The sequence below is a fragment of the Pocillopora damicornis genome, chromosome 11 (assembly GCF_964200805.1).
Source record: "Pocillopora damicornis chromosome 11, jaPocDami1.2, whole genome shotgun sequence".
Taxonomy (NCBI): domain Eukaryota; kingdom Metazoa; phylum Cnidaria; class Anthozoa; order Scleractinia; family Pocilloporidae; genus Pocillopora; species Pocillopora damicornis.
Window position 1 is genome coordinate 16,105,776 of NC_142680.1, and position 16,094 is coordinate 16,121,869.

Below are 16,094 nucleotides of genomic sequence, written 5' to 3' on the forward strand. Positions count from 1 at the left end.
AAATTTATCGAAATTCACCGGCTGGTCGGGTTGGACATTGGGCCTTTTTGGCAGCTGTTTTCAATAGAAATTGAGGGCCGATACCGTTGGTCGAAAATAACTGGCCAGATACTTAAATCAGAACTAAATGGACTAGTTTGGAAAGTGTTCTAAAATAATTGATACAAGTTAAAGCAGACTGATCTGACTGTAGTATTTTTTTGTCTTTTGTTTTTTCTTTGTAATGGACTGAACCCTTCGTGAATGTACTGAACTGGCCGACTTGCTCTGAACAACTGTAAGCACCCTGTGTATTGTGTAGACCTTTTAGTAGTCCTATGAAAAAATACTTCTACTTCTTGAAAATTTAAGGGGGAACTGCGTGCTTAGTTTTAAAGAGTAGGTTGTGGTAAGGAGGTACACGTCATTAGGTCTGCTTGTGGCAACCATTTTGGCCAAGAGATAACCGACTATCGTTTTCGTTTATAAGTAGAAGGAGTTTAATTTTGTGGTTTTCGCTCACGTAGTAGGAAAAAAGAAAGAATATTTTCAAGGAATTCATGAGAATGTTTGGTATACAACTACAGTTTCGAGTTAGTGGGAATTATAATGGTATGTTGTTGACAACTGTCAGGTTGAAATAGTGAGCTATTAATGCCTTTCCTTGCACTTAAGGATCGGGGGAACAGGTTATCAATAAATTTCTTGATCGATTTTTTCACTTTCAGGATCAATACGAGTTCATTTACTCTGCTCTCAGTGAGTATTTGGACTCCTTTGATGCCTACAGTAATTTCGAGTAACTGACATGGTTGAAGATAATCAACCTCAAGGGAATAATTACAACTGACCATCAAGGTGAAAAGAGGAAAGGGCAAGAACAATTTTCTATTTTTTGTATTAAGCAAATAAGTAATTTTCTTCAAAAATATTCCAGTTGGCCTTCACCGGTTGTAAACATGAATTAACTGACTGAAAACGAATACTTAAAGTAACTGGTAGTTTTGTAAACGTCACGTGCTCCTCTAAGATAACAGAAAATGAAAGCTTTCCCCTTTCAGAATAAAAACTTGTCGAGATCGTTGTAGGAATTAGAAACCATTAATAGCTTTGTGGTTATGATACAGATGTGTCGTCAAAATAATAACATTCACTTAAGACGTACCATAGATTTTTTTTGTTTCTAGCATTATGAAAATTGCAAGAATGTTTTTAATAAATGATATAGATAAATTTATGCGACCTTCGCAAATTACAGTCGAAAAATTGTTTAGCTTTTAGAGAAGTATTTATTAGTGCAAATCAAGTACAAAAAAGTGTGTTCTCTCATAAAAGGAATATAACTTTTCACTCAGCCATTAACGTTCTTAATGCAGTCAGTTAATATCCATGCTGTTCTCTGAGAAATTACTGGAAATTTTTTTCAATATCTTTATATAAGTGGCTTAATAGTTCAGCAATTTTGTAACGAGCGTGTGTAGATAGACTTTTGAAATTCTTGTTAAAAGAAATATAATCAATTGATTAGGTAGCTCAGATAATTTGACACACTGAGAACCAAGCCCTGAATAAACATGGTAGAGAAATATTTCTACCATTTAAAATTTCTTGGCATGGTTTGCAGTCATCAGAATAAACAGAAACAGACATGCTATTCTTTTTTTTATGAACAACTTGACCAGGGCTCAATAGAAACAAGTATAAAAATTAATGTTAAAATGGGGAAAAGTTCTTTAGTGTGTTAAAAAGCAGAGAACTTTGGTGAACTTAGTCTGACGTAATTTTTTTATTTTATATTTATATTTTTGTAATTTAAACAAGACTTTTTCTTAAATGGTATCATAATAGGCTGTACTTGTGATTTTTTTTAATGTTGCAGAATTTACATAGCAGCTTCTGTTGCCAAGGTCACCTCTGCAAAATTGACCAATCCAATTGAAGGAAAAGGGCAAATAATTTTGATTTAAAAGTTTGTTGTCTTTGCCAGTTAAGTGAATTTCGGTGAAATATTTTTTTTATTCGTTTCCAGGTAGTGATTGGTCAGTTTGATTCAGGTGACCCTAGTAATAGTAAAATAACCAATGATATTACAAAAAGCTATAATTGAATTAAGTGATTTGCTAGATAGGAGCAGGATTCGACACCCTGTTATATGCTCAAATGTGATTTTAATCGCAGGGTCGCTGACCAAATTTGAAAAATATATATATACCTTGTTTTATGAATGAGCTTCTTTTTTTGACTTGAAGTTTAAAGGGATCTAATAGCCCCGTCCCCACACTCCCTCTCCGTAAAATAACAAGGGAAAGTTGTTCACCTTAGTTTAAACAATCTTTTGAAGTTTCTTAAACAGTAGTTTGTCCTTGAGGGGTTTGGGTAGAGGTAAGTATTCCGCCTTGTTTTTCAAATTCGTTCCTAGTTCCTTGCGCACAACCAGTAGACACAAATGTTCAAGTCTTGGAGGAATGGTCTCCACTTGCTTGAGAAACTCATGAACCTCCGCACATCGTGCAACATGGATAGCGGTAACTTTACCACGGTTCTGATTTCTTACGCTTGCTCCAGCTGCGCATAGGAGGGCAGCGCATTCTTTATTTTCACAGTACATAGCGACATAATGAAGCGGTGTTATACCATCGCTGTCCCTTACATTTGCATCGGAACCAAACTTGAGTAAAAGGGCCAGGGTGATGTAGTGAACCTTAGAAACAAGAGACAAAATCTCTTACTCTTTTCATTGGCCTGCGAAAGCACATACAATGAACACGTGACTTTTCACAATTGAAAAACATATACATATATTGCCATGGGCCTGTCCTGTGATAGACCAGAGAGGACGTCAAAACATAAGAGCATCAGTACACACTCGGCTGCAGCCCGTGTGCCACTCGCCCTTCGTTTGTCACGTTCTTACAACGTTTTGACGTCTCCTGCGGTCTTTTCCTGTGCAGAACCAAGACAACACGAAATCAATTTGTTTTATAGGATAAAACTGAACACAATGCGGTTAATGGTTTTGTCATCTGAACCAATCAAAATCCGTCTATGATTCAGGTTCCTTTACAAGCTGAGCAGATAATGAGAATTCGACGTTGCGTGAGAACCAGGTTTATGACTAAGCACCTAGAAGTGATTCACTAAATGAATTTCGGCAAAATAAATGTTTGGAAGCTTACAGAGTTGGTCGGGCTTTCATTATATCGTACCTCACCTTCATTCTTTCCCGAATTCGGATGCCAGATCGAGCCGCCATCTGTAATGGTGTTTCTTGGGTAGCGCTCCGCGCGTGAACATTGGCGCCGTGCTCACAAAGGACAGAAACTAATTCAGGGTAACCATATGAGGCAGCCAGGTGAAGCGGAGTGTACTGAGAATACTGGGCAGGGTCCACATTACATCCTGAATCAAGCAACAGCTTAGCGCAGTATGTGTTTGCTCCTTGAACGGCGTAATGCAGAGCAGTGTAACCATAGTTGTCTTTCTGATCAAGGATTTTTTTGTCTTTTGAGCAATTTCTGCATAAAACATCAAGACTGTTGTAAACGTCATGAGAAGCAGTTATGTGCAGAGCTGTCCTGCCATACATGTCAACACTGGATAGAACTGTGTCACCTGTAGATAACAATTTTCGAAGTAATTCTTGTTTTCCCAACAGCGCAGCATAATGAAATTCAGGCAAGCCTTGGAAATGATTTTGAAGTTCTCGAGGTTGGTTCATGTTCACTTTGTTAAAACTTCTAAAGAGGATCCTTAATTCTAAACGATCTTAAGGCAAGATGCATTCAACAGCAAGAAGACTTTGCCATTTTAACTGCTTCGTCTGAAAGAGCCCACGTGATTTTTGCTAACGGATAAATTTAAACATTTGACTTTTTCGAGCACGAGCGCGCGCGCAACACGGAGAGACGATCTTCAGGTGCGCGCGCAATATGACAGCCTCTCCATGGCGCGTTTCACTTAAATATCAATAAGGTTCATACAGCCTGCCTAAGCAGAACTCAACGAGATTCAAACAACGACTCGACGAGGACTCAAAGGGGGCTCAACGAAAACGCTACAACATGATATATTTATTATTTTCAACTGAGAGCGACTTCGCACTAAGCTTCGTTCTCGCGCTGAAATTTCGGCACCAGATCACTGAATCGCAAGACCCCGGAAGTGGCCTATTCCTTAGAGATAACTTATCTTCGAGGCTTTGATGTGTTCCATGTTGACTTCTCATGTTCTTCTGTTAGTAACTTGCTAAAATGTTTTGACATGTTACAACCCCAACGTCTAAAAGGGCACAATCAAACATCGCGTGTAAACTGTAAAATTTTCTTCCTTCTCAGAATGTTAGCTAATAAGTTGACTTTATTTACAGGTAGTTATCCTGGCGCTTTACGTGCCCTACCTGCGCAGTACGTCATCTTTACATGTAATTACATATCCTTAGTTAAAAACTTTCCAGCGAAACGAATCGGAAAAAAAGTTTTTAAGTCATAAATTGTTGCCTGAAATAAGAAAATGCGATTAGCAGCGTGCCTTAAACTTTCCATTCTGATTAAAAAATTCGCATTTTCTGGGCGAACAGGCTGGAAGGCGAAATTAATTTTCGTAAAAATCTTGCTCATCGCGAAAGAGAAATTGAGACACTGCATTGGACTTGATCACAAGGAATCCTTAAGCAAGTTTCATAAAAATGGGAAATATATATTGTTGATTAATTGATTTTTTGGCTAGGTTTATCTATTTATTTTTTGTCCTTTTTACAAACGCGAAATATGTGTAATATATCACTGTACTGTCATCACTTGACTGCTTTATCAGTAATGAAAGACGAAACAAAACAAAAATAGGTGCAACTGAGAATTAGGAATGTCAGCAGCTATGCAAAGATAACAACAGCAACAAAAAACAATTTTAAAACGTTAACATTATAAGGTGTTGTATACTATAAAAATCATACCCATTTTAACGTGGATATTTTTTGGAGTGTTAGAAATTGAAATTTTTCAAAGCGAAAAGTAATGACGACATTTTCGTTTTTGTCTTTTTTTCGTTATTTATTCCACATCGGTTTTATTCAGTAAATACAGAGTCCGTAAATAATCCTTATTATCAAAAGGATTGGCAAATCAAGGCGATGCGATTCCAGGTCAAAAGCTGCAGCTCGTTCTTTTTTTTTTCGGAATTTGTAGGTAGCGCGAGTGTGTTTGATGCATAAAAGAGATCGAGGAAAGAATCCTAAGGAAACCGAGTTCCACGAACTCTGAGATTCTACGCTTGTGTTTTCTTCATTTTATGAAGAAAGCGTGCCCTTGGTTCACGGGAATTTTTACACGTCTCATGGGAATATGCACGACAAACAGATCACAGACAAACATTTGTACGATCCGCAACTTAAAAAAAAGAATGGGCTGTGACCACTCGACTGAGAGTGACCTTGCCTAAATTTGCAATCCCTCTTGGTTATGCTAATTTACGAACACATCAAAACCATTATCGATCGGGTTGAACAAAAATGAATTTACTACAAAGGCGGTAACGGATATTTGAAAATTGATATTGCCTGGATCAAATAAGCTGAAAACATTGTAAAAATGATCGATCGCTTTGCTGGTCAAACTGTATTTCTGATGATTTATCCCTGAACTCGATGTCCTTTTTCCTATCACTAATACAGATTCTTATACTCATAATTTACTGATTTGGAAGCCCTGAAAGCAGTAACGACGTCGAGTGCCTTACCTCTGCAGTTTTCCGATGGTAAGAGATTTCTAGTGGGATTTAATGAGTACATCATTTTAATTTATTACCGTCTCTCAGAAAAACCAAATTACAATAGCTTCTAAACAGCAACAAAGGGCCAAAAGCAATTCAAGTTCTCTCACTATCATCCATTACCATTCAGTAGTTACCGCCATTGCAAGTCAATCTCTTCAATTTCTTGCGCTAAAAAGAGGAAAACACAGCGATCACCACGGATGTTTGTTAACACGAGGGAGAGTATTTGTGAAGGTTTGTTTTTTTGTTTATTCCCCTCAGTCATTGTTATTCTGTTCAGGGGAACCGCAGTTTATCTGGGACTTAGAAAACATGGTACAATTGCTCTTGACTTTGTAGTTGCTATCACAACTGTCGCTGTCCCATTAACTTTTTTTTTTCTGGCCATCTTAGTGCTCATGAAAATCCGAAGATGTGCGAAGAATTTGAAATTATTAGATATTCTCTTGTCAGGATGTCTCGCATGAATGGGTAATCGCGAACGACTATTTCATAGCAGAAACTTTAGAACCCAAACTTTAAACTTCTTGAAACCAAAAATAGGTCCTTAAAAATATAATCACAGACTTTCCATACTACACGGTGGTAAACTTGCTGTTTAAAAATGACTAGGTCTTTCGCAGTAGTTTACACAAGGTTTTAAAATTACAATCTTTTACGTTATAGATGACTGAAAATACGCTTACTTGGCAATCCTTTGGTCGGATATCTTGATTCATGGCCTAATATCGCAAATTAAACACTTCTGTTATTGAAACTTCTCGGCTAATTTTGTGCGACAGTATTACAAAATGATTTGGGCAAACTTTTGTTGACAGCTTTACATCATGGGCAAAATCGACATCATGAAGGGCGTATCGGAGAGTTTTACAGTTCTACAGGGAACAAACATTCACGAAAAAGGAAATTGGAAAATTTCTGAATTTATATTCTTGTGTGAATAAAGTATTGTATTCTTGTGGCGATCCTTTGGTCGGATATCTTCATTCATGACCTAATATCGCAAATTGAACACTTCTGTTATTGAAACTTCTCGGCTAACTTTGTGCGACAGTATTACAAAATGATTTGGGCAAACTTTTGTTGACAGCTGTATATCATGGGCAAAATCGACATCATAAAGGGAGTATCGGAGAGTTTTACAGTTCTACAGGGAACAAACATTCACGAAAAAGGAAATTGGAAAATTTCTGAATTTTTATTCTTGTGTGAATTAAGTATTGTATTCTTGTGGCGATCCTTTGGTCGGATATCTTCATTCATGACCTAATATCGCAAATTGAACTCTTCTGTTATTGAAACTTCTCGGCTAACTTTGTGCGACAGTATTACAAAATGATTTGGGCAAACTTTTGTTGACAGCTGTATATCATGGGCAAAATCGACATCATGAAGAGCGTCGGAAAGTTTTACAGTTCTACAGGGAACAAAAATTCACGAAAAAGGAAATTGGAAAATTTCTGAATTTTTATTCTTGTGTGAAGTGCGGCTAAGAGAGCATCCTCTCTTGGAACACTGAAATTGTCATAAAAAAATTGATCGCTTCCTCTCAAACCTTATTTCTGATGATTTTCCCATCTCTAATCGAGATTTTAAAGCTTTTCATTCACTTATTGCAAGTGGTTTCCGAATTTTTGAAAGCCTTGACGGCTCTATAGGGACATCGAGGGTTCCCATATGGATTTTTCCGAAAAGAAAAGATTTAATTCTTTACAATAGTACCTAAACAGCTGCAAAAGACTAAAGTGAGGGAGGTTCTGTCATTTTCACCGATTAACATTAAGTTTTTCCGCGAACGCATGGTATTTTTTCAACAAAGATTTAAGCTGACTCGGCCAAATGCGGTGTCAGGTGTCATTATCAGTTGAGTTGTGTTCATTCCGTATAAATTATGGGATTGATTCCCTCTAATAGAAAAATACAAGTCGTAATAGCCAACTTTTATAGAAAAGTATTTCCCAGCAAAAAGGCAACCCAGCTTTTTTAATTTTTGTTTTATTTTTTTTATCTATAATTATTCTTTTCATGGCTGGTTGCATTTTATCAAAATGGTTGCATTTTATCAAAAATCAAATTTTTTGGCTATTTTTTTAGCCAAAAAATTTTAACCGTTAGCCGTAAAAGCCATCACCCCTTTGAGACCCTCAGCCATCATTAAACGTCGAGTCTCTTTTCATTACATTACAGAAAATTAAAGATTTCTATAGCGTTTTACTGTTGACTTCCTGAATTTACAACCGTGGCAGAGTTGAACCAATATTTAAAAGCAAAAATAAATAAAAGAAAATTTCTGAAAATCTTAAAAAGATATAATATCTGTCATTATTGCTTAGACAAGTTATTGTCGTCATCACAAATCAGCCTTTCGTGAAGAGTTGTTCAAAATGATAGATATTTATTTCCCACCCAATTTTTTAGGCCATTAGTTTTTGAGGGTGCGCTAAACAGCATACATCTAAATCATTACCACACTGGATGTCACTTCGCATGGAGGTGAGAATCTGTGAACTTTCGTTCGTTAACTCCTTCAGATATTAGTGTGAGTATATGTGAAAATTATTTTGTAAAATCCTTTAAATGTTGAATCCTTTATGGGATCCGCTTTTTATCTAAGACGCAAAAACGAAATTTCCTTTGAGATGGAAATCGCTCTCACTGACAGCAATCACTGGTGAACTTGTAATCAGTTAGAAGGGATTGTAACAATCAAGAAAACGAGAGAGGCATGGACGAGCTCTAATAGTCTGATCTGCTTTTGACAACAGCAAGTGAGACAGACATTAGAATTTCCAATATTTAACCCATTTTGAGGCGCATTTAGACTTCGCCATTATTTTGCATATATCGGTTGATAAAAATAAATAAATAAATAAAAATAACAAATAATAATAATAATAGCAATAATGACGATAATAATAATAAGATACAAATGCGCTCCTAGACCCAATCACTGCAATCTCAGGACTGTTAACAGAGTTATATATTTAGCACGTAAAGAATGATGAAAGCTGTTGTTTTAATTATTCATTTCTTTTATGGAGTTCAGGCGTGAATGTAGCCATAGCTAAAGTTATGTAATACAGGACAGAAGTTCTAAGAAGACTTTGTGGCCGAACATCATAACTACGCTCTCATAAGACTTTAAAGACTTATTCAAATTGAATCCAATCTTTTGGCAAAACCACAAGAGTTGAAAGGAGTCTCATTACTTAAAGATAGATGACAACGAAATATCATAAAATTAAATCCTGAAGAACAGTTTGTTAAATTTTTAGTTTTCATTAAATGAAGTTTTTTAAGCAATGCAATGAGCTTCCTTTAGGGGTGTATTGCCTAAAAAAAGCTGTTTATTTTTGATCGTTAAAATAATTGAATTACCCCAGCAATATTACACACCACCATACACTAAAACGTTTAACACGATATAATGTGAATATATGTCATTTTAATGATATATTAGTCACCTCGGTAAATTTTAGTCCCCTACATAAGTAACGTAAATAACAGCATAGCCTAAAGTTAATCTTATTAAAGCCAGCCTACTTACTTATTCCGAAAGGTGTTGAGCTGAAGTTTGTCAAGGCATTAGGAAACGAGGCTGGTCATAAGAAAATTGACTTGAGTATTTCAACGAGCCTCGACTCAAATTTTCTGAACGACTCTATTTACTTAACTCGTTCACAGCAAAGAAGGTCAAAGAACTAGCAGAACAAGAATACGAACAGAGAGTGGACTATATTTGAGCGCCAGATCCCTCTTGTGTAATCAAAGGGTCCCCTATATTTTTTACGTGAAGTGTGGTTGGGCAATTTTTTTTTTCTTAGTGAATCGTGATTTACGATGATAAAATATTTGCATGTCCACGTGAACGAATTTTTGTAATTAAACGTTGCCCGTGCTACCTTTATCATATATGGACTGTTTTTTTGTTTTGTTTTATTCCTCTAGGTTAAGCATCATTATTGCGAAACGCTATTCTGCCAAGCGTAACCCAACAAGATGACGAACACGTCTCAATCAACTTCGAATGATCCTTTTGGTGACTACCGGGCTGAAACTGCTGTCATTGAAGTGACTGTGGCTATTCTCATTTCCCTTTCAGCCACGTTCGGTAACTCACTTGTTGTGTATGTTATTAACAAGGTATCCAGGCTTCGTAATGACACCAACTTGTTCATACTTAATCTTGCATTGACTGACATCGCCATGGGGACGATATATATGCCATTCCAGATTGCCAACCTGTGCACAGGAGTTTGGAATTTCAGCCAAGTGTGGTGTCAGATGACTGGATCAATTTTGTTCATTTTGTCTTATGCCTCCATATTCACGATGGGATTGATAGCTTTTAATCGTTACATAAGGATTATAAAACGGACCCTTTACAGAAAATTATTCCCCAGCAAAAGAGCAGCTCGAATGTATTGTGCTCTCATTTGGCTGTTTTCCACCCTTCTCGCTATACCTCTTTTAACTGGTTGGGTAAGGTCTTCATATGACGAGAAACTTAATCATTGTAAGCTAATGTCATATGCATACCCAACATTTATTGGGGCTGTGTTTACTAACGGAGTTATGATCGCAATATTTTACTGCTATTACAAAATTTATAGAGCTGTGAAAGAAAGCACAGGCAATTTGAACGCACATGCTGAGGGGAATGGAGCCCACTCTTCAAATGATTCTCGCCGTTCCAACATTCCTGACGTAAAAGTTTTAAAAGCATGCTTCACCGTAGCTTGTTTCTTCGTGATAACATGGTGCCCAGTCCTTACTGTCGCGGGCACCGGCATTTTAAGGTTTGCTATTGGACAAAAGTTCTATAGAGCAAGCATTTTCTTGATGTTCTCGGGTAGTGTGGTAAATCCATTTATCTATGGGTTTATGAATCCGCAATTCAAACAGGCCTTTAAAAGAACACTCAGTTGTGGTTGCTATGGTAACGAAAATACAGGAATAGAGTCACTCAAAATGTCACTCAAGGAATAGAGTAAGATAATAGCATCTTGTAGAATCACAATGAGCAGCATACATGACAATAGTCATATGAAAACAATAGTTACGCGGTGGTGATAATATTTATCAGCAGTCTAAATGATAAGAAACATATACATATTTATCCTTATATCGTCTATTGTAACTGTGCCTGGTCGTCCACATACGTATCTAACTTAAATAGAATTTATTACTTGCAAAAGCGAGCTGTGCGGGCTATCACCAACTAAAACTATCGAGCCTATTCCGCTCCTTTATTCTCCAAACTAGGAATTTTAGATATTTTCCAAGTCAATACGTTTGAAATCGCCAAATTCATGTTTTATTATTAAAAATAACTTATTGCCTCCATTGCTTCTCAATCTTTTTGTAACGAATAGCCAAATTCACAACTATGGTACCAGAACAGCCAGTAATTATCGAACGCATTTGTGCCGTACAAATCTCAAGCAATTTACAATTCTTAACCAAGGTCCTAAAATTTGGAACTCTCTTCCTGTTTCAGTCACTCGTTCGTCAAACCATCTTAGTTTTAAACCATAAATGCAAGAGTTTTTACTTAAATAATCCTTGAATTGGCCTACCCGCACATTTGCAGCACTTTTTCTTTACTTTATTTATTAATGTAAGCGAGGTGGCTCCCCCATAAGCCCGGTGGCTTCCTGGGTCTCCTCGTCTTCTAGCTATAACCGCTATAAATAATTTTTTTTTGTATTGTGTAAATAAGGCAAATAAAAATATGATGATGATGATGATACAGGTGCTGGGTTCTAAACTGTTATGAGTTCAACATATTAAGGCTTCAAGCCTTCCTCCGCGGTCTTCTTACCACTTAAAGTAAATAGCGTAGTTTGTAAAGAGTTTCATTGGCATTTGAAGAAAAAAATGGCAGCTATGTTCTTCAAATTGTGGTAATGCAGAAATTTCAATTTCTGTATTATTTTTGTTTGATTGTTTGGTTGTGATTTTTCGATGAGTGAAACTTTAGCTGAAAACTCATTTTTCGTGGTTTTTTCTTTTCAATATCAGGGCGAAAAAAAGTAATTGATTTTTGTTTTAATTTGAAATTCAAACGAATAATAATCTTCCCACCCCCCATAGATACTGCACATATATTGCACAAAAGATCCCGACAGCAAGTATTTACTTGATGTTCTTTATCCATGGCTTTATGGATCCGGGATTAAAACGGGCCTTTAAAAGAGCACTAGAATAGAAACAGGGCTTCCAGGAGATACAGAAATGAAAGTATGGACAGCAACAATCACGAAAAAAAAGCAACAATATCCTGGCAGGAAACTTATCAAAAGGTCTGAATGCCAAAGAAACATAATCAGTGGTGTTCTCAGCAGTGCTGGCTTCCCCCGCCGTCTCCTCGAAACTTGATGTACATAGTGTAATCTTAAAAAAAGAGTTTTACTGGCAAATAAAAAATTGCGGCCATGTACTTCGTGTAACCTCAAAGGTTACCAGTTGAGCACAGTTAATTCACGGTCGTCGCGCATTTCGTTGAGTTAACTGTTGTTTGTTCCTATAAAACGTACAACCAATGACAAGTTTCTTTAAATTTTGGCATAATTTTGATTAATTGGTAACAGGACTTCGTGTCATCCAATCCTGTATGTAATCATACTCGTGACTAACAAATCGGACTCACGGTTCGCAGTTGGCTGATTTTTTTAACCACTTGTATGATTACAGACCGAATTAGAATCCACTCATTCCTATTACTATCACTAATTAAATGTTTCTGGTAGATTACAAAAGGTCACAAAATGAAGGCAATAAGTCGATGCGAAACCACGTAACCTTAAAAGGATTATTATAGAAGAATTCTATCGACTTTAAGACTTGTAAAGTGGCGAAGTTTTGAAGTTGGGTTGCTGTGTGGATGCAGTTTGTGGTATATAGCGAAATCTAAAATAAGGAAAATGCTCTACGAAATTTAACTCAAACCTAACTAACAATAAAGTTATTATACAGAAAATGGGACAAGTGAAATAAACCGATAATATAGACATAAAGAATATATATAATAATGGATAATATAAAACAAAAGGAAAACTAACTATGATCTAGGTCCCATGACAGCTGATCAATCCAAAATTATGATGACATGAAATTGGTACTGTGTAGCTGGTACAGGAAATACTGATAGCAAGTAATGAAACCTAATCTCTTCACGTGCACATAGACTTACATCAACTAAATATAAGAAAAGTATTATGTGATAATCATTAACTAGCCAAGTTACTTCAAATTATACAAATAAAGCGTTTCAAAAGTAACACTTCTATGGCCGTATGCGGAACCTTCATTTTCTGTATTTGACTTTCGTTTGGTTTTTAATTCTTTTTGTTTCATGGAATATTGTTTTTGATGACTGAAAAGTAGCTGAAAACCTTTTCTTTTCTCTGCTATATTAACGCGAGAAACAAAGAATGTGGTACAGTGAAGCGAAATTCATATGAGGCGCCTAAAGCAAACGTGTATGAATGACCGGAAAAATTAGCTGAAAGCGAAATCTAAACTAAATGTCCTTAAACTTCCTTCTTTTAAATTTTGGCTGTACTGATATGAAGTATTTGTCGTGCACATCCTGATGAAACGTTTAGTTATTCTATGAACATAGTGCAGTCTTTGCTAATAAATTGAGGATAAAAACAAATCAAACAAATACTTTTAGTTAGTGCCACCAAGACTGTACAGATATTAGACGACTACAAACTGGTGTCGTTTGATGTGAAATCGCTTTTTACAAGTATTCCACTTTAACTGACACTACAATGTACTGAGACTACAATCCGACAATCTACCGATCCTCTACCGCTACCGACAGAGGGCATTATGGACTTACTTAACCTGCGCCTTACGCCAACTTACTTTCAGTACTACAGTAGACACTACAAACAGTTACACGGTACAATCGCTCTGACGAAGGGCTAACGCTCGAAACGTCAGTTTTTTTTTTACGGTGGCTAATTTACGTTTTCAACTCAGTTGTTAACACTAAATTACCTCTTTGGTTACGCTACGTTGACGATACTCTCACCGCCGTACCACTCGACGAAATCGAGGCTTTCCACCACCACAAAACACTGACATACAGTTTACCAGAGAGGTAGAAGAAAATGGTTAACTAACTTTTCTAGACTGCCTGGTAAGCCGTGACGACAACTCACTACGGACAACAGTTTACAGGAAAGCGGCACATACCGACAGATTACTGGACGAGTCATCCTACAACCCGACATCACACCAAGCCACAACTACAAGGACTCTCACGCGACGAACGCAACTAGTGTGCAACACCACAGACAGCTTATCCGACGAGAACAAGTACCTTGACCGTGTTTTTCAATTATAACCAAGACTTCATCCGACGAAACACTCACAGACCTATTACTATTACCAAAGCTAACGACAACGCAACTCCCACGACTACAGCAACTCTACCGCATATAAAGAGTATATCTGAGAACGTTTCGCGCATCCTACAGCCATTTAATATCCGCGCCGCTCACAAACCCATTAGCACACTACGTCAGTTGCTGACTAACGTCAAAGACCAAGACGAACCGAGGAAATGACAAGGAGCAGTTTATAAGATCAATTGCTCCGACTGCCACGTTACCTACATCGGTGAGACTGGCAGAAACCTCACAACTAGACTGACTGAACACAAACGAGCGACGAGGAAGGGTGATGTCAACAATCACATTGCTGAACATCACCGACTTACGAACCACACTATTGACTGGGACGCTGCGCAATGCCTAACCTACAGCACCAACTACTTTCAACAACTGACTCTGGAAAGCTGGTTTACTAACTGTCACCAGACAGGAGTGTCGAAATTGAATCGTAACTTCGCGGTTACATTCGTTAAATATTTAAACCAAAGAAGCATCTAACCGTGTCAGAAAGATAATAATTTTAATCATAATAATTATAATAATAACAACAAAAATAACAACAACAAAAAAAGTTGTGAACGCTTGACTGCGAATCGCATCGGCTTAATTGACATATCTTCTTATTAGTGCTAATCTACGGAACATAAACTCATCCCCAAGGAACAGAAATTTACCAAAAAGGAAATTGGAAAATTTGTGAATTTTTGTTCTTGTATGAATTGCTCGTAATAGAAGATCCTCTCTTGGAACACTGAAATTATCATAAAAAGATGATGGCTTCCCTTTTCAAACCTTATTTCAGTCGATTTTCCCATCTCTAATCGAGATTTTAAAGCTTTTCATTCACTAATTGCGAGTGGTTTCCGAATTTTTGAAAGCCTTGAGGGCTGTATAAGGACATCGAGGGTTCCCATATGGATTTTTCCGAAAAGAAAAGATTTAATTATTTACAATAGTATCTATACAGCAGCAAGAGACTAAAGTTAGTAAAGCGCTGTCATTTTCACCGATTAGCATTAAGTTTTTCCGCAACGCAAATTAATTTCTTCAACGAAGATTTAAAAGTCCGTAACACCTATTTCCTAATCATGAAGAACTCGTCTCGTCAGAGAAGAGTTCTTATGAATGGGCTAAAAATGTCATATCACAGTCATCACCACTAGGTGTTCGTTTACATTAGTGTGATTATCATTTTGTGAAGACTTGTTTGTTAATTCCTTCAGCTCAGTATTATTCTGTTCAGGGGATCCACAGTTTATCCTGGACTTAAAAAAGAAAAAAAAAACAAGTTCTTACACGATGCATCCGTTGCTCTCAGATCCATGCTTCATGGTTAACAATTTGTGCAATGACTGGCCGAAAATTTCCCAATAAGAAGATTATCTCAACAACATAATTCTTGATTGTTTCCCTGGGACGCCAATTCTCAATTGAGTAAAAATCAATCATTACGCTTGCACCCAATCGGCACCACGCTCGCAGATTTGTCTAGAAAATTCGCACCAATCCATCAACGAACACAATGCAAAACCATAACCAGTCTCGATTTTAACTATGAATCTACGATTGCTTGATTTCATTCTTTCAAGTTGAATCATTATGATACAAACGGAACCGTTAAGATAGTTTGCCTGGGTTTCTATATATCTAGATTTCATACAACAAGTTATTCTCCAGGAGATATTTTTTTACATCGGGTGTAAACTTACAAGCTGACTTTAAAATTGCGGCCAAGTGCGGTGTCAGGCGTCATTATCAATTGTGTCCATTTCATATGGACACAATATAACTAAGGCATTGATACCCTTCGATAGAAAAATACAGGTCGTAATAGCCAGCTTTTATAGAAAAGTATTTCCCAGTAAGCTGCATTGAGTTTTTTTATTTTTTATTATTATTATTAGAATTTGGTGGTAATTGCTAGGAACCCACGCT

At 36.8% G+C, this 16,094-nt stretch overlaps 3 protein-coding genes across 4 annotated transcripts in view; 2 read left to right on the forward strand and 1 right to left on the reverse strand.

Annotated features, from left to right (window-relative positions):
• LOC113671260 (uncharacterized) overlaps positions 1–2,201 on the forward strand; it is a 69,597-nt gene extending 67,396 nt beyond the window's left edge. The window contains exon 54 of the mRNA XM_089186405.1: positions 708–2,201. Coding sequence (XP_089042531.1) covers positions 708–782 — 75 coding nt within the window. The 3' untranslated portion in view covers positions 783–2,201. The remainder of the gene's footprint in view (positions 1–707) is intronic.
• On the reverse strand, positions 1,974–3,822 carry LOC113671265 (uncharacterized). Its single transcript, XM_027187468.2, has 2 exons — positions 3,191–3,822; positions 1,974–2,680 (listed from the first exon to the last, which is right to left on the reverse strand). Exons 1-2 carry the CDS (start codon positions 3,695–3,697, stop codon positions 2,303–2,305), a joined length of 885 nt encoding a protein of 294 aa, XP_027043269.2. The 5' UTR covers positions 3,698–3,822; the 3' UTR covers positions 1,974–2,302.
• Positions 3,823–5,868: 2,046 nt separating this feature from the next.
• Positions 5,869–11,492, forward strand: LOC113671261 (beta-2 adrenergic receptor). Of its 2 annotated transcripts, XM_089187405.1 has the most exons (3): positions 5,885–5,982; positions 8,167–8,241; positions 9,697–11,492. In XM_089187405.1, the coding sequence occupies exon 3, from the start codon at positions 9,748–9,750 to the stop codon at positions 10,735–10,737; it is 990 nt and encodes a 329-aa protein (XP_089043531.1). In that variant the 5' UTR covers positions 5,885–5,982; positions 8,167–8,241; positions 9,697–9,747; the 3' UTR covers positions 10,738–11,492. The 2 variants fall into 2 exon arrangements, with proteins under 2 accessions (XP_089043532.1, XP_089043531.1); XM_089187406.1 differs by lacking the exon at positions 8,167–8,241 and having other exon boundaries at positions 5,869–5,982.
• The last annotated feature ends 4,602 nt before the right edge of the window (positions 11,493–16,094 follow it).